At 44.7% G+C, this 24,098-nt stretch overlaps 1 protein-coding gene across 1 annotated transcript in view; it reads right to left on the reverse strand.

The window, feature by feature from the left end:
• Positions 1-402: 402 nt before the first annotated feature.
• LOC119461535 (glutamate receptor ionotropic, kainate 2) overlaps positions 403-24,098 on the reverse strand; it is an 84,461-nt gene continuing 60,765 nt past the window's right edge. Inside the window, exons 6-15 of the mRNA XM_037722880.2 lie at positions 23,651-23,824; positions 23,018-23,173; positions 21,966-22,070; positions 16,381-16,497; positions 14,771-14,974; positions 13,305-13,666; positions 11,331-11,529; positions 7,545-7,770; positions 3,169-3,431; positions 403-1,218 (exon numbers count right to left, since the gene is read on the reverse strand). Coding sequence (XP_037578808.1) covers positions 994-1,218; positions 3,169-3,431; positions 7,545-7,770; positions 11,331-11,529; positions 13,305-13,666; positions 14,771-14,974; positions 16,381-16,497; positions 21,966-22,070; positions 23,018-23,173; positions 23,651-23,824 — 2,031 coding nt within the window. The 3' untranslated portion in view covers positions 403-993. The remainder of the gene's footprint in view (positions 1,219-3,168; positions 3,432-7,544; positions 7,771-11,330; positions 11,530-13,304; positions 13,667-14,770; positions 14,975-16,380; positions 16,498-21,965; positions 22,071-23,017; positions 23,174-23,650; positions 23,825-24,098) is intronic.

Genomic DNA, 24,098 nt, shown 5'->3' on the forward strand with positions numbered 1-24,098 from the left:
GTGCCCCGAAGCGGCGCCACTGACCAGGCCGCTCACATTTACGCCTTCAGTGTCCCGGTAATTCGCAAACGTCATTGCGTATACCAGAATACCGGGCTCGCTAAAACCCCCTATTTAGTTAACTTTGGCATGAACACCGAAAATGGAGAATTATACTCCGCTCCTCTCCTCCACCTTCCCCGAACAGAAACGTTTCGGGCCACGCCTGCATGCTGTTATGTGTTTAAGCTACCTAATCAAATAATAAATATAATAAGCCAGGCTACATCAGGAGTTTGTCCTAAGCCAAGGTTTCCTCTGGTATGAGGCTCTTTCTTTCTTTCTTTTTTCAAACGAGAACAGTTTATCGCTCAATGCAAACGATTTTCTGCATCAGAAATATGCGTGAGTGTGTACCCAAAACATCTATATATATTTTATTCAAGCACAAATGCCACAGGTGCGTTCATTTCACTGTCTCCACTCAGGTCCCGTGACACTTGCACGCTGGCTGTTGACGTTGAGCTGTTAATGAAGAAAAGAAAATTAAGATGGTATGCGCGAATCATTAGGGTTAGGCGGGAGTGATTGATCGATGTACTTAAGGCGCTGCGCTCCATATCACATAATAGTATCACCTTGATCCTTCCACGTCTTCTGAAAGTTGGTTTTCATCAGAATGTGCTTTGTACCGTCGGCACAAAGAATCAGTCTGCGGATAAATTTCGTGAAGCTTCGTTGGTAGTGTCTTACTTGAAACACTTGTTTTTGGCGCTGAAGTATGTTTGTAACAACCACAAAAGGCACTGTTAGCTGCTAAAAGTAAACCTTCTTTATCAAGGGGAGTGGGGGATAAGACGATATCTTCTGCATCTCTTATCCATTAGTAGAAAGTTAATTTTGCACTGCTTATGTTTGCAACGCCACGTATGCAGGCTCCAAGATTCCAATCGGCCCTTTATATTCAGGAATGTCGGGTCTAAGGCACTAGTTTGATAAGCTTTGGGGAAATGTTTAAAATTTTTCTGCGCTCTTATTGTCCCCACGCAGAGCCGCTTTGGTCAGAAGAGCGTTCGCTGCTGGATTTATGCTCGTCGTGCTGTAGTTGATGTGATGCAATGAGCTCAATCCTATGCTGTTTGACAAGGAATCTTCCGGTGTCTTCTGAGGGTTCTCCTTGGAACCCTTGCAGGACAGGACCAGCTTTAGTTCCTTCCAAAGCTCCATCAACACAGATTCCTGGAAGTAAAAATGAAGGAAATGTTGGTTTTCTAATCGAATACGTCAGATATGACACACTATTAACATTATAAACTGTATGATTGCCATAATATTATCATTAAACTACACGTCTATATCAATTCTCTGTTCTAGATCTGAAGTTGTTGGATACCATATTATGAAGTTTGTAAGGATAACGATTCTCAATGAACCCCGGAACACCAAATTGTCGCAATTTACTTTACCTCTTTTTTTTTTTTTGCTGCGAGGGCGCATGACGAAACACGAATCCAATACCTGAGCGATGAAGTTAAGAATTTCAAAAGATCGCTATGTCAAGCAGGTAAAAAGCCAAGCATAGTAAAAGAAAGTGCTGTGGACCGTTCGTGGTAGCTTTGAGATCTCAATCGCGCCCCACTAAAGCACTTATGGCATGCCTGTGGGAGTGCCGCCCACATTAAGGCTACGTAAATATTGTTCGTGCCAGTGCATTTTGCGAGAGCGCGCGTGAGTGTGTGTGCGTGTGTGTGTGTGTGTGTGTGTGTGCGTGTGTGTGTGCTTTTTTTTCTCGCTTCCTTTCTTTCTTCCCTGACCATTTCACCTGGAGTAGCACGCAAAGCCTGTCGCTAAACTTTTTATAGCCGTTCACTTAGCTTCCATAGCACAAGTGGAACCGCGTTGCGAATGCGTTTCACTTAATTCGTAGAACCCATGTGCAGCAATATTAGGAGTGCAGACTGACGTCTCCAGGTAGCGTTGACATTTTTGTCTTCTTCTCTGTTTGCGCTCTTGTGTTCCTTTTATTTACTTACCCATACTGTTACCGCATAGGTTCCAGAGTTTGGAACATAGTTTGAGCGGGATTCCAGCAAACAAAAGTGAGTAGATGGTAACATATAGCCTGCAAAATGCTTATTTGGCGAAAGGTACACTAATTTAGTACTATAAGACCCAGAAACAATTTACTCAGAAAAAGTATTATTCATAGAACACAGCTGTAAAGAAGGAAAACGAAAGAAAATAAAGAAAGAACAAAAATTTTGTACAAATACTCTAACTTTCTGTGGCAATGACGGGCAAGTAGGGAGACAATGCAAGCGCAAGTAAGAGTGCTCCTAAAAGAAAGTACCACATTCTCACCCCCTGATTTTAAGCAACATGAAAATAAGGCATTGTAACACCACTTAGTGTTAAACTTGACTCATTTTTCTGTTTTTCTCTTATGCATTTTGGTAAGTGTGAAATCGTCGCGCATTGCAGCTGCGCTGATTCCCCAATTATCCGTTCCAAGAAACCAACAGCGCTGTCAAAAAACTCTGCCGGAACACTTGGCGCATTAAGACCCGTTTAGAAGCTTCGCCCATGTGCACGTGCCTTGACTGCCAAAGAATGTTCTATATTACCCACATCGTCCGCGGGTATATCGAATGCACTAAAACAAGTTAAAAGCAAATTTACTTACTAGAAGTACTCGACATAAGACCAATAACTTTACGAGAACAATACATTCAGCTCATTTCTGAAAGTTATTAGGTCATGTAAAGTAAGTCATATGTTGTGCGTGCATTAACTTCAAATCTGTGTGATTCTTCATCCGTTTACATGCTCATTCGCAGTCTACATCGCGACCGTATTTGTGTTTTTGTGACCTTGTTTACAAACTCATTGTGGTGCGACTTGCTTTTGCCTGTTATATGTTCGTATGCGCGTAGGTCTGTGTGCTTGTGGTTGTTTGGCCCTATCACGCTGTTTCTTTTCCTTTCCTTACTCCATATATTTTTTTTGTATTGCTGTTTCTTCAATGCGAAAGGGAGTAGCCGTCACCAGGGTGACTGTACATTTCGTTTATTTTCATGTCAATAAAAACGAACATACTATTGCATCAGTACGTATAACAACACGTACATCGAAGATCCCCAAATTGCAACCATTACACATGCAATGCTGAATCGGGTCGTTCGCGCTCACCCTCTCCCCGTAGGGCACTTTCTTGATCTTCCAGAAGAACTCCAGCGTCACGATGCAAATGGCGCCCGCGCAGCCGAATATCAGCGCAAGAAAGACGCCGCCCACGTTCGAGAGGCCCATCTCGTTGGTGGCCGAGGCGGCCGCATCGATGGGACAAGCGTCCTTGCCCTCGACACGCCACCAGCGACGCTTGAGCATTTCCAGCTCTCCGGACTCCTGCAGCCGGATTATGTACGACGAGAGCACCGAGCGAACGGGAGAGCCTGCGGCCAAAGGGGGATGCCCGGACGTCAAACAAGAAACAGTTTTAGTTCAGCGTCTCTAGCGTTTTAGAGGGCTCAAAATGCATTACCTTTAGCGTCCGCACGCTGTTTCACAGATTTAGCGCTATCGGCTTTGTGTGCGTTACGTAAATAGAGTGGAAACATATAGAAGGGGTCCCGGCCGCCCGCTTCGAACTGAATTTGATGCTGCTGTCGTAGTTAGTGTTTCACGAGTGTTTCAGCCTATAGGCATACACCTTCGCTGTAAATTTCACCACCCATGCACCCCGTATAGATGGTAAACCAGCGAAGCTAAAATGTGCGGCCCCGGTATGAGCCACAGGTGATTTCTTTCTTTCCTTCTTTGTTTGTTTGTTTCTTTCTTTCTTTCTTGGTTTCTTGTCCTTGGCTCATACCCGCATTGGACATGCGGGTATGCGCCACACTTTATCTTATTATCGTTAATCGTGACGGAACTGACCATCATGTGATGTTATTGATGAGATGTCTTATCAGTTACGTTAATCATACATTCGTACCCTTCCATGCCAATTTTGGTATCTACCAAGTGAACGAGACGCGAGTTTTCGATAGGTTTATTTCCGCCGGAAGGTTTCTGTGCTCGGACCACGAGTGTTTCAACCTATAGGCATATGCAGATTTGCTGTAAAGAGCTTGGATAGCTGCAGCTACACGTTATGTTACTGGCGCCATATTTTTCTAGTAATTCCTCCAAGTTTTCATTCTCTCACACTTCGTAACTGACTCTCATGACGCAGCAGCTTCGTTATCTTTGAAATCGCCCACTCCACGCGGCGGATAAGAAATGAATTTGCTTGTACGTGGCAGCCACCTTTTGCCAGAGTCTGCGTGAACTGGCGGAACGATCAAACGAAATAACTTAGAATTTTCTTTTCAAGCGTTTGCATCAATCTTCGCTCGCAGTGACTTGATCGTGAGCTTCCCCGTCGTCAAACTACATCCCTGCGCCGGGCGCGCTGACAGATGGCTACTGTAGTGAAGATTAAGTAAAGGCACTTGCTAGACGCGGGTATGTGTAAAGGAAAGATTAGTTTGTTGGAATAAGCCAAATTTCAATAAGGTCACACGTTTGTTCTCGTAAATTGGGTGAAATTGAGCACTAGACCTGAGTGAACCAACGGAAATGTTGGTCACACCACGTTTGCCTGAGCTCTGGAAAGCTACGGTCGCAGCGCAACGCTTCGAGCCAAGATAGCCATGTTGTGGATTGAAACAGCGTTCTCCTTGACCTGTCTTAGCTTTCATCGATCATAGTTCAAGCGCTCTGTGTGTCCTAATTCTTTCCGCGATACGTGTTTTATTTACGCGTTACCTGCCTTAAAATGTCGCCGTATCTACTACCGCGGATACACACCCTAGTTCAGTATAGAGGAAGCGTTAAGGGGAAATGTGTGTGCTATCTAAACTTAAACGTGTGAACCAAATGAGCCGGAAACACGATATTTTAAAATAGCAGAGCTTTGGAGCAGTGTGTCCGGCTCCCGCTCCAAGGCCACGTGCTGCACACATGATCTGACATTGTCTACAAGCACCTTTTCTATAGTCGGACATAACCCAATATCAAGTGAATTCGTTCATACATGCCTGCCTGGAACACTCGCACAACCGCCGTCACTCCGGTGCCGGAGTGTGCCTAGAACACGTTTGAGTACTTCGTCTCATACATGACAGGCAATGCTGTGGAATTAGGCTATGCAAGACCTGCGGTCACAAAAGTCTCACTGCGGGCGTTTTGGAGAGCAGTTGCTCTGCTCTCCAAAACTAAGATTACAACTAATAGAACTACTACTTCATATATTACAACTATCAAACTTCTGACATGTAAGGTTACGTCAACTTAAGTATTATTTTGGCACCTTTGTGCTTCCAGTGGGTGATGCGCTATGCTTTTTGGTCGCTAGCGTGAGTGGTGTGCTGTTGCTTCTGGTCACAGCAATGTGTCACTCCGCTCGTTCGGTGCTAGATAGGCTCGGACCTGCGACACCTTCAATTTGATATATCCAAATGAAAAAAAAATATCATATGCCCCAAAAACTTCATGTCCAATAATCACGTATGAAACATATGGGATCTTACATCAAATCCCGAGCGTTCCCATATGTCATATAGGGTTATTGGATATGAGCGTTATGGGCATAATTTTTTTAATTCGAATACGTCAAATTTTGCGGCCTACATTTCTAAACCTTGTTACATAAAAGAATGACGAACGGCCGCGGCGGCCGCTTTTTATGGGGACGAAATACAAGAACACCTGTGTCCTGGTTGTCAAAATTAATCCGGAGTCCCGCACTATACGGCGTGCCGCTTCGTAATCAAATCGTGGTCTTGGCACGTGAAACCTCAGAATTTAATTTATTTAATTCAGGACATGACGAATAGCTTTGCATTTCCTTAATATGTGATGCACATCGTTACAAATTCCAGCAGCGACAGCAGTCTGTTTAACCTTCGTAGCATTGCCTGAAGTCTTTGAAACAGACTATGATCTGGCACTGCCCGTTGTACTCTAAAGGAGATTGGTCGCTTTCTTCACTCCCGATATAGCGGCAATAAACTTCTGCGGCCGCCAAGGAGGTATGGTGATCGCTATGCGATTCCCGAGATGGCACTGGAGCTCTAGGCTTCTGCATGTTGGCCGTACTGTCCAGTATATCTACTTCCACAATGAATAATAACTGTCCCCCGTTACCTCTCTCTTTCTCCCCTTTTAAAGTGGAGCTTTATATGTCTAGGCGAAATCGTATATGGCTAGGCGATATAACCTGTGTACAGAAAACTATCATCATCAGCATAGGCTCGAGCGTCGTCGTCTTATTCCGCAGCTGGCTCGTTGGCGCCCCTCGGGTTGCGCTCGTGCTCGTGCTCGGCACGCGCTCGTGGCACTGCTCCCGCGTTCGTCGTCTTCTTCCATAACTTGGTGCGTTACCGCTCATCATTACCGCGTAGAATTTCACTTCTCTTCTGTCGTCGAAATGGGGAGGCCGCGTTTACGGGGCTATGAGCCATTCATTGTCTCACGTAACGGACAGATTTAATTTTGAAGCAATTTAATTTCGAAGAATCGCAAGTGGCAATGGCGGAAGAATGTTGCTAACCACGCCACCGAGCAAATTCGAGACATCGAACGCAAGTGACAACAGCGTACTGCGGGCGTAAGTAACGTCGTTCTCTCCGTCGCAGCCGAATGTGTGTGTAATTTTACAATTGAGAAATACTTTAAATAACTCTCTGGATTAACCGACTGTAAACAACGGGGCCGCACGTGCGTTTCTGCTTCGCTGGTTAACCAACTTCACGGAGTGGAAGGGCCGACGAATTTTTTTTTATCCCGCCTTTCAAAAACGGCTTAACCACGACCTTTTAAAAGCAAGAAAGTGAATTCTTGTATCAATATCAGAAACGAGCCTTTGCATGAGACTATAAATGAAATTTAGTTGGAATTAGCCATGCGACTTTGTGGCCATTGCGTCCTACTTGTGAGCACGCCGTCGTGGATTCCGTCCGCGGCTGTGGTAGTCGTATTCCGAGTAGAGAGGAATGCAGAAAGAGCTTGCGTACCGAACTTAATTTGGAGCATGCAAGAAAAAGTCAAAGGGTCAAGGTTATTCTGGAACCCTACGCTGCATAACTTCTCACAGCCTTTGGGCTGCTCTGAGAAGATCAATCTAATTATTCATTGAACGCATACCTGTAAGTTCTAACTCTTCGAGCTTCTGCCCGGTTGGTGAGAGAGAGGGAGAGACAAAATAAAGAAGTAAGGAAGGTAGGGGTTAACCATAACGGAAAATTAAATTTGCAGCCCTACACTACGGAACGGGAGAAGGCAAGAAGAGAGCAGATAAAGAGCGACAGGGGAGAGTCAGAGGTACCATCACAGGATCACGTGCACAGAAATGAACACTACTTCAGGCTAAAGCTGTTCCTGCAGGTTTGTTGTGCTTATATAAAACATGTAGCAGTGCCTTGTCACCCTCTGCTGTTGCTGTGAACTTCCTCTATATACATACCACAAAAACAGGAGATGCAGAATCGGGGAAGGGTACGAGATGGAGTGAACATAGTATATACCGGGTGGTGTGGCGATGCCGTATCCCTTGTTGTCGAGCAGGCCTCCGATAGCCGTCAGGTTGCAGTCTCGTTCCACCTCGTACTCGATGGACGAGGCCTCCATAAGGTAGGCGTAGTCACCCCGTTTCACCCTCTCCACACCCTTCTTGTTGCTCTTGGTGAACGCCGACGGCCTGGTCGCTTTCATCGTCGTCCACATCCGCTTGATCAAAGCATTGTCCGAGTTCTGCGCCACGTGAGATGATGTTCACGTGAGAAGCATGCAGGGATAGACGATATCGCGAGGCTTAGTTGTACCAAGGCGAATCATGTGATCTATCGTCTGCTTCTCTATGGATGACATTTCATCATCATCATCATCAGCCTATACTTATGTCCACTGCAGGACGAAGGCCTCTTCCCTGCGATCTCCAATTACCCCTGTCTTGCGCTAGCTGATCCCAACTTGCGCCTGCAAATTTCCTGACTTCATCAACCCACCTAGTTTTCCGCCGTCATCTATGGCGCTTCCCTTCTCTTGGTATCCATTCTGTAACTCTAATAGTCCACCAGTTATCCATCCTACGCATTACATGGCGGGCCCAGCTCCATTTTTAACAGCGGAGCTGATTAAGCCGGCCGCAATGTGTGCCGCCTGCCACTGCGTTGCCTAGCAACCACCTGGCGGAGCATCGCACGCAATGCTCGGGAGAGAGGAAGGGAAAATGAGAGCGAGAGAGAGTGCGCACGTCGCGCGCTATGCTCGGGTCAGAGAAAGAGAAAATGAGAGCGAGAGAGAGAGAGAGATAAGAAAATTGTCGCAGCACCAACTAGGCAACGCTCAGAAGTTCTGCCGACGCCATCCGCACTGCTCCGTTTCCCCGCATAAGCGCCGAACGCTCGCGGTGTCCGTGACTGCAGTTTTTTGTCCCCAAACGTTAAAAAATAAAAATAAAATAAAATGGGGAAGCCCGCACCACCAGTGAGGTACAGCAGGCGTGAGTGCCAATAGTGAAATAAATCAAAAGGGGATGCCGCAGCAGCAGGCGCCTCTCTTGGCGGCTCGGCTGAGCTCCCACCAGCTGCGCGCTACTGGGCATGCGCCGTGACGTCATCCCGGCGTGTCATCTGCTGCGCGCCGCCCCTACACTGTGCATAGCTTTCGCCCCACTTCCCCTACGTGTGCGCGGACTGCAAGTGTTTCGCGAGACGTTCCCCGATGCCACGGACAACGAGGAAATGCTTATACACTTTGTATAACTTAGCATCACTTGGCAGTACTTCGTATAACTTAACATCACTTCGTATAGCCGGGACCAGCTAAGAACCGATTCGCCTTGCGCCACTAGTGCAAGCTACCCCAATTTTTTTCCTCCTAATGCCAACTAAATGATCAGCTATCCCCGTTCGCTCTTTGATCCACACCGCTCTCTTCCTGTTTCTTAGCGTTAGGGCTAACAATTTTCGTTGCATCAGTCTGTGTGCGGTGCTTTTAACTTGTTCTCGAGCTTCTTTCTCGAGCAGCTCCAGCTTGATTGAGCTTCTCGAGGGCTGGCATTTACTGATCCGCAAAGAACACGGAGGGATCGCTGTAAGAGGGACACTTGAAATAATCGGTAAAGGCCAGCAAAGGAAGCCTAATTACGGTACCGACGTCTCAACAAGCCGCGAGGAAGACAAGTCACATTGAGTAAATGTTCAAATCCAGGCGGAAGCTTCCTTCGTTCGCCCACTGTTGGTTTACTGACCTTTAATAGGGATCCTACTTGCTATGATTCGTTGACATGGCTGGCGCTTTGCCAATTATTACTCGAGGAAGATGCAAAGAGAGAAAGAGCGAGATATAAACTTTATTGCTGCTAAGCTGTCGATGGGATAGGTGCCCTAAATTCAAGCTTCCTAGTTAAATTTTTCCTCGCTATCTTTTGGATGATTACAGAGAGAGAGAGGGAAAGATTCGCACTAAGCGAAGATATGGGTAATTCAGGTATTTATATTACATAAAGGCATAGGTACTCCACACTCTTTCTTTCTTTACACAAAACACATTCCTTACACAAAAGTGAGGAGGAAGTCTGTTAACGGTGTACTTTAAAATATTCGTTATACAAAAGTAGGAAGGAAGTCTTTTGACGGCGTATGAACAAATGTTCTTTATACAAAAGTAAGAAGGAAGTCTGTTAACGGTGTATTTAAAATATTCTTTGTACAAAAGTAAGAAAGAAGTATTTTGACATCCTATACAGAAATGTTACTAGAATGGAAATGTAAATAGAATGTCAGTAAATTAAATAGAAAGTTGGTAAGAGGTCTAAATAATGTTAATAGGCATTTTTGTAAGGGATATATAACGTGCTCACAAAAAAGCCCACTGACACTGTCTGAATATCTATATAGAAAAGTGATGCGTGAATTGCCTAAATATCTGCACCCAAGGACCACAGATATTGTGTCTGAACCAAAATGGAAGCAAGGTGGGATGTTATAAAATACGTGCGAGTATTCATCCGAGCGCGTGCTTCATGTATTCATCATGCCCTTGCTTCTTTCACTCTGCCATTATTTTACAACGCCCAATTCAGGTGTGGCATATAAAGTTCTTGCATCCAAACCTCATCTTTCGTTATTTTATGCATGATCTCAGCAAAATTTGGAGTCAGATTGAAGAACCTTCCGTTTGCAAGAATTACCTCATTGCAAAGAAGGCGCGATGAAAAACACTCAGACTGACGTTGAATGAAAACACTAGGATGCGTCCTTGTGTACCGGTTTCTTTCTACTGAATATGTATTGTAGTTTGCGCTATGTTTTCTCTATGAGAAATTAACTGTGCCGTCAGCAGGCATTTGCATACAATGCTACACGTTCCCTGTTTGTATTCTGTAAAATGGTTGTTCACTTTAATTGTTGGATCGCACTCGTTTTATTGCACCATTTGTATTCCGAAATCGGAGATTGCTTTGCACACAGATGACCAAGATTTTAAAATCGCGCAATCTATTGTTTCGGTCTTGTAGTTCTCCTTGTATATTTCTAGTTATAAAAACTGACCGCATTCAGTCCACGTGTATTCCAAAGAAGTATATATTCATCGATACACGTGACCATGATGGCATGATATCTAGACACACGCACATACGCACTCAAAAAAGGAAGCAAATAGACGAAAAAGATATGTGCCGCTGTAGCTCAGAGGCTATGGTTTTATGCGGCATAGCACTAGGTTATTGAATACGCGTATACTGCTGTACATAGGGCGGCCGCTCCAAGATTGGGTGGAAATGCAGTATACATGTTTAAAAAATATAGGCACTCGTTAAAGCTGGCCAGGTTGTCAAAACTCCTCCGGAGTTCTGAACTGCTGTGCGTTTCGTAGCCCAGTGTTTCTGTAGAACGCTAAGCGTTCCATGAATTCCATGAATAAATTATGTAAACAGGTTCCGACTATGATGAATAAATTCATTAGATCTTGACCTTTCGGTCCTCACACGGGACCCTTCTTCAGAACTTTGTTATGGGTTGGCCGTACGCCTTGCGAAGGTAGCTGAAGTCTATAGCGTACATTTTAAGTTGTAATAATTTAAATACGGTCAAATATTAAAAATTTTGTCATCTTGGTCGGCTTCCGCTTTGTTTTCTTCACAATTACTCCCTACCAAACGAGATTTTGTGAGAGTGTCCGCGTTATTATGTTTGAAAAACTCGTAAGAGCTATTTAGGAGAATCGCGAGAGCAAGTGCGAAATTGGAGAAGGTACTCGGCCAACGAAACAAAAAAAGCAAGCTCATCTACACATTGTATACTCGCCTCGAAGAAGCGATACGTCGATCCGCCGTCGAGACATCCGTAAGAGATCTTTGTCTGCTTGGCGAGGTCGTTGGCGTTTTCAATGGGTGCTGTCATGCGCTGCGCCGTCAGGAAGGCAGCCAGGTTGGCCGTGTACGACGAGATCATGATGAGCGAGAAAAACCACCACATGCTCGAGGCGATGCGCGTTGAAGTGGCACTGCGAAAAGATAAGTGAGTTTAGAGCAAGAACTATATCTAATAACAATTATTCGATTGTAGATGGTCATTATTATAACAAGCCACCTGAAGCCACCTGAGGGCCTTGGTGGACACACTTGTGAATTGAATTCTTTCCAAGGGGCGTTACTTAATAATACCGCTGTTCACGATAGCGTCTCACCGAGAAAAAATATTGGAGGACGCTTAAGCTTCGCCTTTAATATTGGAAGACGATAGCATTTAAAGATCCCTGACTGCTTTTCGCGCTTCCGGGGAAATGCAGCTTATGTAACAGCGCTTGCATATAGGCTCCCTAAACATTAATGTTTACCGCGAAACGCTGGGGGCTAACGCTATGCACGAAGGCGAGCTTTCTGGTATAAACGCGGCCTCTCGCATGGGCCGATCTTCTGTTTTTGTTTCGCACTTTTAATAATTCACTCTGACAAGATTTAACACAAAGGCATGCTCTGTTTACGTTTTGTTTCATGACATTTGTTTGTGCACTGTCATTCTCAAAATTTCAACTAATAACTTTGTGAAGAATGTAAGACAAGGTATGAGCAAATTTAGTGTAGAAGAACGTTACTGCCGTATGGAATATATACGGCAATTTTCGCCCACGGGACGCCAACGCCGTCAACGGCTCTGGACGCTGACACCGGATTTTCTGCGACACGGGGCCGTTAACGCTATCGCGTTAGAACAACAGCCAAGTACTTCTAAGCAAAACATCTATTTGCTCTGATTCTCACGCGGTCTAGGTACAGTGTCAAATATATGAAACTCAAAATGACGGAAATATTTTGACAGCTCTATATCCGAGCATTTTACCGTCAAGATGCCAGTAAACATGCCAATGCGGTGCCTCTGGCGTCACGCCGCTGTGCCATGGCCGTCTAATTTCACTGTTTGTATGCGTACGCCATGACGGCCGCCTATCAAAGCGCGTTATTGCCACAAGCAAAATGTTATCTTGCGCTTCTCGTCAGTCTCTCCTCTACCCCTTGTTCATAGCGATAGCAACGTCATACCCGTACGAAGCCGACGAATTGCCAAAATCGACGAAAGCTCGGCTGTCAAAGTTACGCTGGTTTTTAACAGACTAAGGTTTTTCCTGCGAAGCATGCGGTAGAATGATATGTCGCATCTCTCGTTGGAATGAGTGGGCTGTGGCCCTACACGCGCGACGTGTCGACTACAAGCCGCCAGCCGGTAGCATTCTAAGCGGCGTTTACATGAATGCGACAAGTGTTGTGTCGCATCGCGTTTCTAGCGCATTACGTTCATGTAAACGGCAGTAACGAGGAATTAGCTAGAAATGTGAATCGCATTGATGCGACGGGAGAGGGTAGTTCCCGACGTCTCCAACTCCAACGCGCCTGTCGACTAGTTCCATGTAAACACTCCCGAATTGAGGCGGAGAGCCGGAAGCCACCGTGTTCGCCGCCCGCACACACCGGCTCAATGCAAATTGCCTTAAAAAGCTTCCAGTTTGTTTCGAGCGACGGGGAACGCACCACAAGCAAACGCTATCGCTTAGCGTAATCACCGTGGTGCGCTAAAAAATTCGACGCGCTACTGCCGCATTGATGTAAACGTGGCCCTAGGCAGCTCTGCCACTCCAAAACCCAACTATAAGCTTTGCCGGCTTCAGAGCCGTGATCCGCAACTTTCCCGATAATTTAACTTCGCAGTGGTAACCCTCATTTTTTACGAAAAGCGGCTATGCTCGAAGTAGGCGATCTTTCCGTTTCGTTCGGTTTCTCTTACATGGGCGTGATCTCCGATCCCTGCTGCATGATGGCTCCTGTCGTGAACCAGAAGCTGTTGGGAAGGTTGAACTGGTTCTGCAGGTCGCCTTCCTCGGGCACGCACGGGTGTGGAGAAACCCACTCGTAGGGTGTGAAGCGGCCCATGATGAATATGAGTAGCGAGACGCCGAGGTAGGCGGTCAGCATGTACAGCCACACGTCGATGGAGAACGGGTGCAGGAAGGAGAACAGCGAGGGCTCGCTCTTCTCCGCCTTCTTGAAGAGGATGCTGATGCCCGTGCTCATGAAGGGGATGGTGAAGTCCACCACGGATTCGCGCTCGTACGTAATGGTCAGGTCCACGATGGCTGCGTCCGCTTTCTGCGCGTGGCACGTTTAACACTGTCACTATAAACGTCAACAACAGAGGCGAGCACTAATTACAAACTAAACTCTACTTAGTGAAGCCCCTGTTAAGAAATGAAAACGATACCGCCCCAGGGAGCCGTTCCACGTGTAAGTATACTCTGCCGACTCCGAAGTTGACACAGAAGTTCCTCTCTATGAATTAACCACAGCGCATATACTCACGCTATGAACATCCACAAACAACACTACGTATTTTAATAACCTGCCAGGAGCACGAAAACGGAAAAGGACGTCTTTTATTATTGGCATCTAATACCCCTATATCCAGCTCTTTCATTCTCAGATCAGTCCCTAAATACGCTAAAAACTATATTTAGGTATCTAGAGGCAAGATATGTCTTAGAGAAACTGTAGCTTACTAAGACGCCAATAAAGTTGTCCTTCGTGCATTAAAGTTGTCTCGGCTGCCCCATTCTCCATAAAACAATATAAATTTACCTGCTTTCAACTATGTGTTATTCAGCGAAGACAGCCCAATTGTATACGAAGGAAATAAAACAAAAAACAAATAAGGCAATATATCAGTCATCACAGCATGAGCAGCGAAGCACTACGCATCTGCACGTGGGACGCTGAGAACAAGGCACTGCTTATATAGGTATATGGACGGTACGATGGCTCTGTTAGTTTTAAATATGCACTTTCGTTTCAAATTAGGATATTACAGACTACCGACTTACAAACTAGGCTGCTCCCAAGCCTTGCATTCTACAAGTTTCTTTTTTGTTTATCTACTGCACAAATATTACCGTAATTGTTTTTCAATAACGACAGATAATTTTGTGCCGTATTCTGATGGACAGGCATGGCTTACTGCAACAATTTCGTTACTGATGTTTCGTCAGCACAAAGAAGTCTATTGAATCACAGCAATACAATTTTTCTTTAATATGCTTCACACGTGTACGGAAAGGTCAGAGATGTGATAACAGTGCTGGAAGCCAATGAGGTGCTTGCAGCACACATCTGTGTCGTACATTAGTACATACTTGGTTCTCTTATTGAACTAGAATTTGCCACCAGCAAATCTGTAGGGCCACCACACTATCCCCATACCCTGTCCAGTAGTTCCCTGATCATTCCGTTCCACTCGTTGTTGGCCTGGGGCTTTCCGTAGGTACCATCCGCGGTGAGGTAGAACTCGTACTTGAATCCTATCTCCCTTGCCAGCATCTTGATCAGGTCGATGCAGTAGCCGTAGAAGCGGTCATTCCCCGTCTTATTGCTCCCTTCTGGGTGCAGCATTGTGTACGGCCGGCTCTGTGAAGATAAAAAAACAGAATACACTCTCGTCAAGCTCACTGACACTGCACACTGCCCCCGCCCCAACGTGTCCCCAATAATCCCACTATGCGCAAGAAGATTTCCTGCCGCACCCAACATCCCAATTCTTCTTCTAGAATAAAGAAAGAGGTTGGAGCTGCTGGGGAGCAGGGACGCACACGAAGACGGCGCTCGGATACGGGCCCGTGCTAGCCCTCTGTATACACGTGTATATAGGGTAGCGTGCAGGACTGCATAAGAGGACTCAAACCACTACGCAAGGCTATACTGCTCTTTTATTCGTGTTCATGGGAAAAGCGAAGTACGATGGAATGGATCAATGGGAGCTGTTTTGCGTAATTCCTATCGGCACTTGTGCTCCGGTTGTTTCGGCGCAGCCATTTATTCTCCGCAAAACTTTCGCGTTCATCTGCTATAGGAACGTATATTTTCCTGATGCACTGCCCAATGGCGGAGCGTTGTGGAAAGTAATTCACCTTCTCCGGGGAAAATGGAAGCGACAGCCATCAATTCCAACCTTCTTGCGTTCGCTTTGAGGAGCACTGAATCCTTGGAGAAATGAACTGTGGAAGGTTGCACAATGTTCTCCAGTCTGGCCGGCGATAAAAGAAAGAATTATGCGACGACAGACTTGTAGTAATGAAACTAACGATATCCCTAGAGGCCCTTTGGGAAACACCCACCTATTTAATGCTGGTTTCCTATTGGACAAGCATAAATGTACGCACCCGAACGTGACAAAGTGGAAAGAAAGTTGTTGAGCAGTCGCAAAAGAATCAAGCGAGCGACAAAGTCTAGGTTTCTGATGAAGTTGTTGATGCCATGTCTTGACATTCTTGTCTTTCAGTTTTTTTTTCTCGAGGCACAAGAAAGGCCTATATATGCTTTCATAATGTCTTTCGTAGTGTCTTTGAGAACTTCTTGAGACACTATACCTAACAAAATGTCTCAAGAAGTTCTCGTTCCGAAGAAAGTCATATTATTACAGCTACTAATATCCATTACACACCAAATACAGCTAAAACACTAATTACCACTACTGCGGGTTAAACAGCAAGCGGAAGAAAGCAAGAAGACAGCAGGAGAAGACCGTATATTTTCACTAAAATTATTGATGCATTGCAGAAGCGTAAGAAAAAGTCAACCGGGATGTTATCTTCATGCATTGACATATTCAAGCCCAGGGGCTCGGCTAAGAACTCTACGTGAATCAATATACTGACAAAGATGACAAGTATGTTGTAGAATTCAAGTTACAAGTTGCATGCGGATGGATCTATTGTGCAAAACAATCACTGCCACTCGTTCCGGCCGCTGTGTTTGAAGAATAGTTAGCTCGTAGTAGCTTGCAATAGCATAAACCTTAAACCTTTCGTGCTTACCTCAACCGTGGTGACTCGCAAGGTCAAGCCTTCGAGCTTGTCCGTGAATTCTTTTTCGGCGAGTTGCGTGTAATTGCCAAAGTATGCGAGGCCTTTCGCAGGATGCCATGTGGCTACCTTGAAGAGAGAGAAATTCAGTGGCGATTTAACGGTAAGTGCCAGAGAAATACAGTAGCATTACATCGCATATTTTTAAGTCGCTGAAGCACGATTTAAATCGCGTTCACCACATTGCAAAGCATTGTTCAGGAGCTCACTCGACACGCATCCTGCCTCTTCGAAGAGCGAAGTGCAACTGACGGTGAACTGCGCCGAAATATACAGTGTCCCAACTATCACGCACCCAGATGTAAAAATATGCAAATGTCACGTAGCTGGATACATCCAAGGTAATGTTTTTTGCCATCGCTTGGACATGCTCAGATAACTTTTTTTGCATTCCGCCTAATTACATAATTGGTCTTAATTGTTTAATGAACTTCTCAAATATTCAAGTGAGATGAAAAGTGTCAATGAGAAAATTGTAGAGCAACATGAAAAACTCCCAATACAGCTATCTGATGCTCAATACGTGCTACAAATTATTGTTTTCCTGTGCGGGAAAGAAGCCCACGAATACAGGCAATATTGCGCGCGGCTATTCGCTCGAGGGACTTTGCGTGTATTCGCGGGCTTTTTCACGCTCGGAAATGCACTTTTATGTACCCCGTATTGAGCAACAGAAAGCTTGTATCGGGACTTTTTCATGTTGCTCTACAATTTTCTCATTGACACTTTTCATTTGACTTGAATATTTGAGAAGTTTATTAAATTATTAAGACTAATTATGTAATTAGGTGGAATGCAAAAACTAATCTATCTCCAAGCGACGGCAAACAACATTACCTTTTGTTCTGTCCAGCTACGTGGCCCTGCATATTTTTAAATCTGGGTGCATGATAGTTTGGACATGCACCCAATATATACAGGGTGTTTCAGCGAACACTTTCAAAATTAATTTACGGTTGCCTGTGGCAGATAGCCCAATTCTAGTTAATGAGGTGGTCTACTCGAAGAGGCGGACATTACTTGCACAAAAAATTTAAATGCATAATTGACTAATCAACAAAAATTCCCTAATTAAGTTTTTAACTAATTACCTGATGACCCATATTGCAATTTACAAATTGTAGCCGTGGAGTTCGCAAGGCGGATCCACTTGGGACTAATTCTCAGGATGACACCAGTTTCGAGATAATAATTCCCGAACTTTGCGGAGAAATGCATTGACGTTCCAGTTAATTTTGTGCTTCAATGCATAAAGCGACGTTTTGTTACGAAACGAACTGGAATGCCTATGCATTTCTCTGAAAAGTTCGGGAATTAATATATCAAAACTGGTGTGATCCCGAGAATTCGTTCCAAGTGGATCCATCTTGCGAACTCCACGGCTACAATTTGTAAATTGCAATATGGGCCATCAGATAATTAGTTAAAAACTTAATTAGTGAAGTTTTGTTAATTAGTCGATTATGCGTTTCAGTTGCTTGTGGAAGTAATGTCCGCCTCTTCGAGTAGACCAGCTCATGAACTAGAATTGTGCTATCTGCCGCAGGCAACCTTTAAAAATTTTTGAAAGTGTTCGCTGAAACACCCTGTATACGTCCCAGCTATCACGCAGCACGATTTAAAAAAAGAGGAACGGCGTTACGCGAAGGAAACCAAGTGCGTATTGTTTCCAGTACAGTGGAGTGGCCGCCAGTATTTTTTTCGTTACTGAGATTTAATTATTAATTGTAATTAATTATCCAACTCGAGAAGTACTGTCCTAATTATCAAAGTGTCAATTAGAAAGTTGTAGAGCAACATGAAAAACTCCCGATACAGCTTTTTGTTGCGCAATAAGTGCTACATAAAAGTGTTTCTCTGAGCATGAAAGAAGCCCGCGAATACACGCAAAGTGCCTCGAGCGGCCAGTCGCGCGGCAATTCTGCATGTATTCGAGGGCATCTTTCCACTCGGAAAAACACATTTATGTAGCACGTATTGAGCAACAGAAAGCTGTATCGCGAGTTTCTCATGTTGCTCTACAACTTTCTAATTGACACTTTGATAATTAGGACAGTACTTCTCGAGTTGGATAATTAATTACAAATAATAATTAAATCTCAGTAACGAAAAAAATACTGGCGGGTACTCCACTGTACCAACTGTGATAGCTGGGACACCATATATATATATTGAATTGCTTTTTTTAAGAATGGCAACGTAGCGCACTGTATCTCTATTGTTTCCGTTCAAACATGAGTTCCTAATTTCATCAAGGAAGAACTAATTTCAGCCGAGGTTCAAGGCACAATAGTGCGACATGTTAAAGGGACACTAAAGAGAAATACCTGATCAATATATGATATACAATTATTCTAGTTTCGTTTTTTTTCTCGTAAGGTTCGTAGACAATGATCACCAAATTTGTATTTCCGACTTGCGCGTCCAAACAACGGCCATTCTGACGTTATGTATATGATGGCATTTTTGCTTGTTTGTGCAAGCTATACCCAGAGAAAGTTCCCTAAGCGTCCTGGGCCATGTAAGCCTTGTTTATCGATAAATCGTTGTTCAGCTCCGAGTGAAAGCGGTTAAATGCATTACACCATAGAATGCCAGTGTGCTAACTAAAGATAATGTATGCATTCCTCATATAACATTTTATGGTTTCGTAAAAATATGATTGACCAGTTGAGCTTGACTTTGTATTTGACTGTAGGGTCCCTTTAAGGACATGAAAATGCGCAGTGAGAAAGAAAGGCTGAGCTAAGCCCTATGAAGTCTTACAACAGAAGTTTTTTGACAAAGGTCAATTCAGCCAACCCGAATTTTTGGATATGACGAACGCTGTGCTAGCGTTTGCTTGGTTTCCGGTAGGAACAGTGTGAATGAAATAGGCTTAACTCGAGCCACTAATTCTGTTAAGCCAACCTTCAGCGCCAGTAGCCATAGGGACCAGCGGTGTTCTCCCATAATGCAGACGATAATGCCCTGAATCCTTTTGCAACTTCTTAAAATGACATGATGCTGCTGAAAAGTATTTAGCAAGCTAGTTGAAATCTCACCTTTCGTGACGGCACGCAGTATCGCAGAGTATCGACACCCAACAATTACTCAAGAGCTTAGGAATGAATAAAGGAGTGGTTTGCATGTAGCACATGCAATAAATGTCTCTAGCTTAAATCTCCTTTTTCTATTTAATGATGCTTCATTTATAGTTTTGGGTTGTAGATTTTTCGATACAACTGCAATAATAGACTTTAAGATTTTTTTAGATTACTTCTGTAAAGACGAAGTTCGAATAAAAGTAGCAGATTTTTTGGTCCGTTCAAGTTCGTCTCAACGGGAGTCTACTGCATACTCTAAAAGCCAGAATTAGTACCGCAGCTACAACAAAATGCTATTCATTTTTGTGCTGGCGATGACGAGTGTGCCATGCTTACGGTGGTGGGCTGGCTTGCTTTAGGTGCAGCGTAAGCGCGAAATTGCGATGAAAGCTTTCGAAGAATTTGGTGTAATATTCTGCTTTTCCTGTGCTGCGGCAGCAAGCGGCGATGGTAAAACGAAAGTATTTGGTTCCCGACATTATCTTACTCTTTACCACAGCAATTGGAGCTAATTACAATGTAACGCCAAATAAAGTTGCAGTGTTTCGAGAAGATAACATGGTGTGAAATCTTAATGCGATGTCCCAACAGATGTTTTGATAAAATGACACACAAATGAGTTAATTAGCTACGCCTTTCGTTGACTTAGTGCTCCCAATGCTTCAATACTTACCTGAGGGGACTTTCTACTCTAGAGGCGTGTACCGTACATTGCGTGCGCGATAAGGATTCCAGGGGGTCAAAATCAATCTGCAGTCCCTCCCTACGACATGCTTCATAATAAGATCGTGGTTTTGGCGCGCAAACCCAAACATTTTTTTAAATATAGAGAGACATTCCATGCTTTTTCGGCGCCATCTGTGTCTTATCGCAAAATAGTTCATCTCACAAGAGTTACTGAGTGGTCATGGCGTTCTGCTGATAAGCATGATGATGGCAGTTTGACCTGTTACAATAGCCCAGCATCTATGGCGTTGCGCACGCTGAGCTCGAACTGATGGGTTCGAACCCAGCCACGGCTGCCGCATTCACATGGACTTGCGAAAGGCGAAAAATCACTCGTGTACTTAGATTTAGGTGCACGTTGAAGAAATCCAGGTGCATAACATTATTCCGAAGTCCACCCACTACGGCGTGCTCTTAGCCAGATTGTTGTTAGCACTTGCAAATATAGAAGTTAATTTTACAGAAATGTGTCTTATGCCGGAGTCCACCATCAACTTCCTGTAACGGATGCGACGTCAGTGAGAACGCGTGGAATATGCTCTCTAGACCGGGACGACACCGCCATCTAGGAGCGGTGAAGCGAAGTAATGCCACCGCGGTAGTCTCAGCGCAGGGGAGGCTCCAACGCCGTGTAGCCACAGACCACCTAGCGCGGTGTAGTTGGTGTAGGCCTGCACGGGTAACGACTCAGTTTCCGCGCATGGTATGTCTTTCGCATCGAATTATTCTGTGACGCCTCGTCTCCTACGGAGCGCAGCTTCAAAATGCATTAGCAGTGTTTGCACGCCGCCTACTGCTTCGCTTGCGATGCCGCCAACTGAGAAAACTGCTTCGCTAAGCGGCGCAGATAGGCAACGACGTCGGCGGGCGAATCTCGATTTGGTCCGGCGAGACACGCCAGCGTGAAGCAGAACTTCTTCGCGCGTTCGCAGCGCAGGCTGCAAGCTCTGCCACTAGCATTTTTGAAGCTGAGCGTGTCGCACATTAACTGGCCGCCCAGGACACTGCGGAGCTTGTACCCTCGCCGAACCGACTCGGCAGCTGGACGCCGCTTGCCAACAGGACACCGCGCGCCGCGCAAACCTGCAACACGGTCGCCGACCCACAAATCATGCGCCTTTCACTCAGTTCCAAAACCAAACATGCACCAGCTTCTGCGAATACACATTTGACTTTCGTCCTCTACCGATTCCTATATGAAAGAGGGATGAACCATAATTTTATTGTTGTTTTAAATCTCGGCCACTGGCGGCCCCATTCAGATATCAGTGCAATGTAAAAACATCACGCTGCCAAGTTTTTTTTTTTAGGTGACCACTGCCGCGGTCAAAATTTTTCCGCAGCATTCCGCTAGAATGTCTCGTAGTGAATGGATCCGCCATTTGTGTAGTTGACCGTCGGCAACAAATGTCCCAGCTGAGCTATGAAGCTCTGGAATGCAGACCCGAAGTGTACCGTTGTCTTCTTTATTTATATTTTGTTTGTACTACTCTCTAAATTATGCCAGGAAAATATCTGCAGAATGCCTTACAACTTCATGAAACTTAGCATTCTAAGGACTTCAACAAATAAATTGATTCTATGCTTATCAGTGGAAACGATCAATCTACTTCCATCGCTTTTGTAGACATTGAATGAAAGAGATAATGACGTACATGCAATGCTCTTGGTTGAGTAATGTTGTGTTCCTCAGAATATTAACCCTACGTCAAATACGCAACTCACCTTTATCATCCCTTTTGACTTCAGTTCAATCACGTCCATGTAGAAGTCTTCACGAATTCCGCGTTGTTCTATGCGCACATCGCCTGTCAATCCCTTAATCGTCGTCTGCAGTAAAAAAATAACGGAAGAGGCAGTGAACGTCCTGAGATTATTGGCCAAAATGTCTCGCGTCAAATGGGCATGCTACGCCATCGCGAGGGATAATTTGAAGAGCACTGCAATAGCTGAAATTTTAAATTGTCTTCTGACGCTGCCGCGAAGCCTGCAATCGAGAAATTCATTGTATCATTATATATAGTCAAACGCGAACACTGGTGGTGTACCACTCTATATAAGATTGAATGGTTATTTTGAGAAGTTTTTTTTTTTTCGTGGCACTCACGATCTTCAAACTTCTGATGCTAATGTACAGCCTCCTGCATCCTTAACCTTATCGCGCGAGCGTCGATCAAACGCCATTTTAGCGCCGTGCAACTGCGATGATGAGCGAGACTGATAAAAGTAGGCACAAAGCACTCTACAGTGCGAGCGTCGACTCCTACACCGTCTCCTTCAGGACCATGCATGCCCATGTATAAGTGTGCTCGCGTGATATAGTTTAAAATGCGGGAGGGTTGAAAGAAGAGATAGTTTGAAATTGTCGCGTTGAATGCGTGCTTTAGGGCCATGAACGTTCCAGCTATGGTTCTCTAGATGTGTAGATTCAAAGAACCCTTTAGCCAAGAAAACAAGAAATAATTGTGTATAGACTTAGCCAGGACTTTTCCCTGAAACGCGCAAAGTAAACACTATTTCATCCCCTGATTGTCGTAATAACAAACAAACAACATCACAGAATAAATCACAGAATAAATTAGCATTGCGTGCTGTGCATAAGGGCTGGTGTAACTCGGCGTGTTCAACGTTTTTTTCAATGAGCTTTCCACATTGCCTACTCACAGGGCTTCAATTTGGCTTGCATGCAATGACTGCTTTAAAAGGGAAGTGCTGGCCCTGGGCGCATGCTGCTAATATGTGAATCTGTGCGTGTCAACATGTGCATGTGTACATACCATTTTCATGGACTCCAGTAAGGAGGATCCGTGTTTCCAAGGTTTGGGTTGATCGCAGTTAAGCGACTGCAGGTCCAGGTTATGCATGACGCGATCGGCGTTGTGAAGTCCAGTGGCGAGGAGAGTCACCGCGTCGTACATGAGTGCTGTGTCTGTCTGCGAACAAACAATGTAATTTGTGGGCCACTGGTATTTTAGGTAAGACAGAGTTCTGGAGAAAGCCGCACCAGAAGAAACACTTGACAAAAGTATGTATCCGCAAATGACTCTCCATGGTCACTTAACAGACAATTAAGGTGCGCTTGGGTAAATTGTACAACATGAGGCTATAAAGACTAAATTGCTACCTTATGCGCACCGTCACATATAACAGTGAAGCTATATGGTGTTTACTACTATTCTGACATTTTTCTAAACAAGCATTAGTTTCCAAGAAATAATTTTTCTCAAGCTAATGAGGTTGCGAAAATAAATATACATCTAAAACACCACAATGCAGAACAGCTATAAGACATCAGCATCTATTAGAATTGACAATCTATTCATCGTAATATTCACGTGTTTTCATTGGAAGGTAGCGGAATTGTAGAACACGAATCGATATTGCGTAGTACAAAAGCTGAGTTCCCGTACATCGACAGAAATAACCTCGGAATGGTTACTGGTGCCATGTCTCCAAAGCGCCCTGCCGATCTTTAGGTCTCGAACAACGTTCATGACTTCTGGTCGCTGTGGATCCACTAGTCGAAATGCGGTGATGTTAGCTTGAAGGCCAGAGAATTCGCTTAGGTCGAGCGTGTGCAGGTCCTGCGCGGAGATAACAACAAAACAACCAAAATTAGAACTATATGGGCCGGAAGATATTCTCAGATGTGCAGGACAGTGGCCCCATGAGATGTGTGCTTTACGCAATGCCCCATGACACGTACTCTACAGCGCACTTAGCTATACAACTTATGATGAACAGCATGGTCGTCACAACATTACACCAGTTTTCTAGCGTGATGTGTTGCTGTGTTTCGATTTCTCAAGATGCTAATATCCGCCTGTTCGAATATTCCACCTCAAGGACAAGAGCTGT

The sequence above is a fragment of the Dermacentor silvarum genome, chromosome 8 (genome assembly GCF_013339745.2).
Source record: "Dermacentor silvarum isolate Dsil-2018 chromosome 8, BIME_Dsil_1.4, whole genome shotgun sequence".
Lineage (NCBI taxonomy): Eukaryota > Metazoa > Arthropoda > Arachnida > Ixodida > Ixodidae > Dermacentor > Dermacentor silvarum.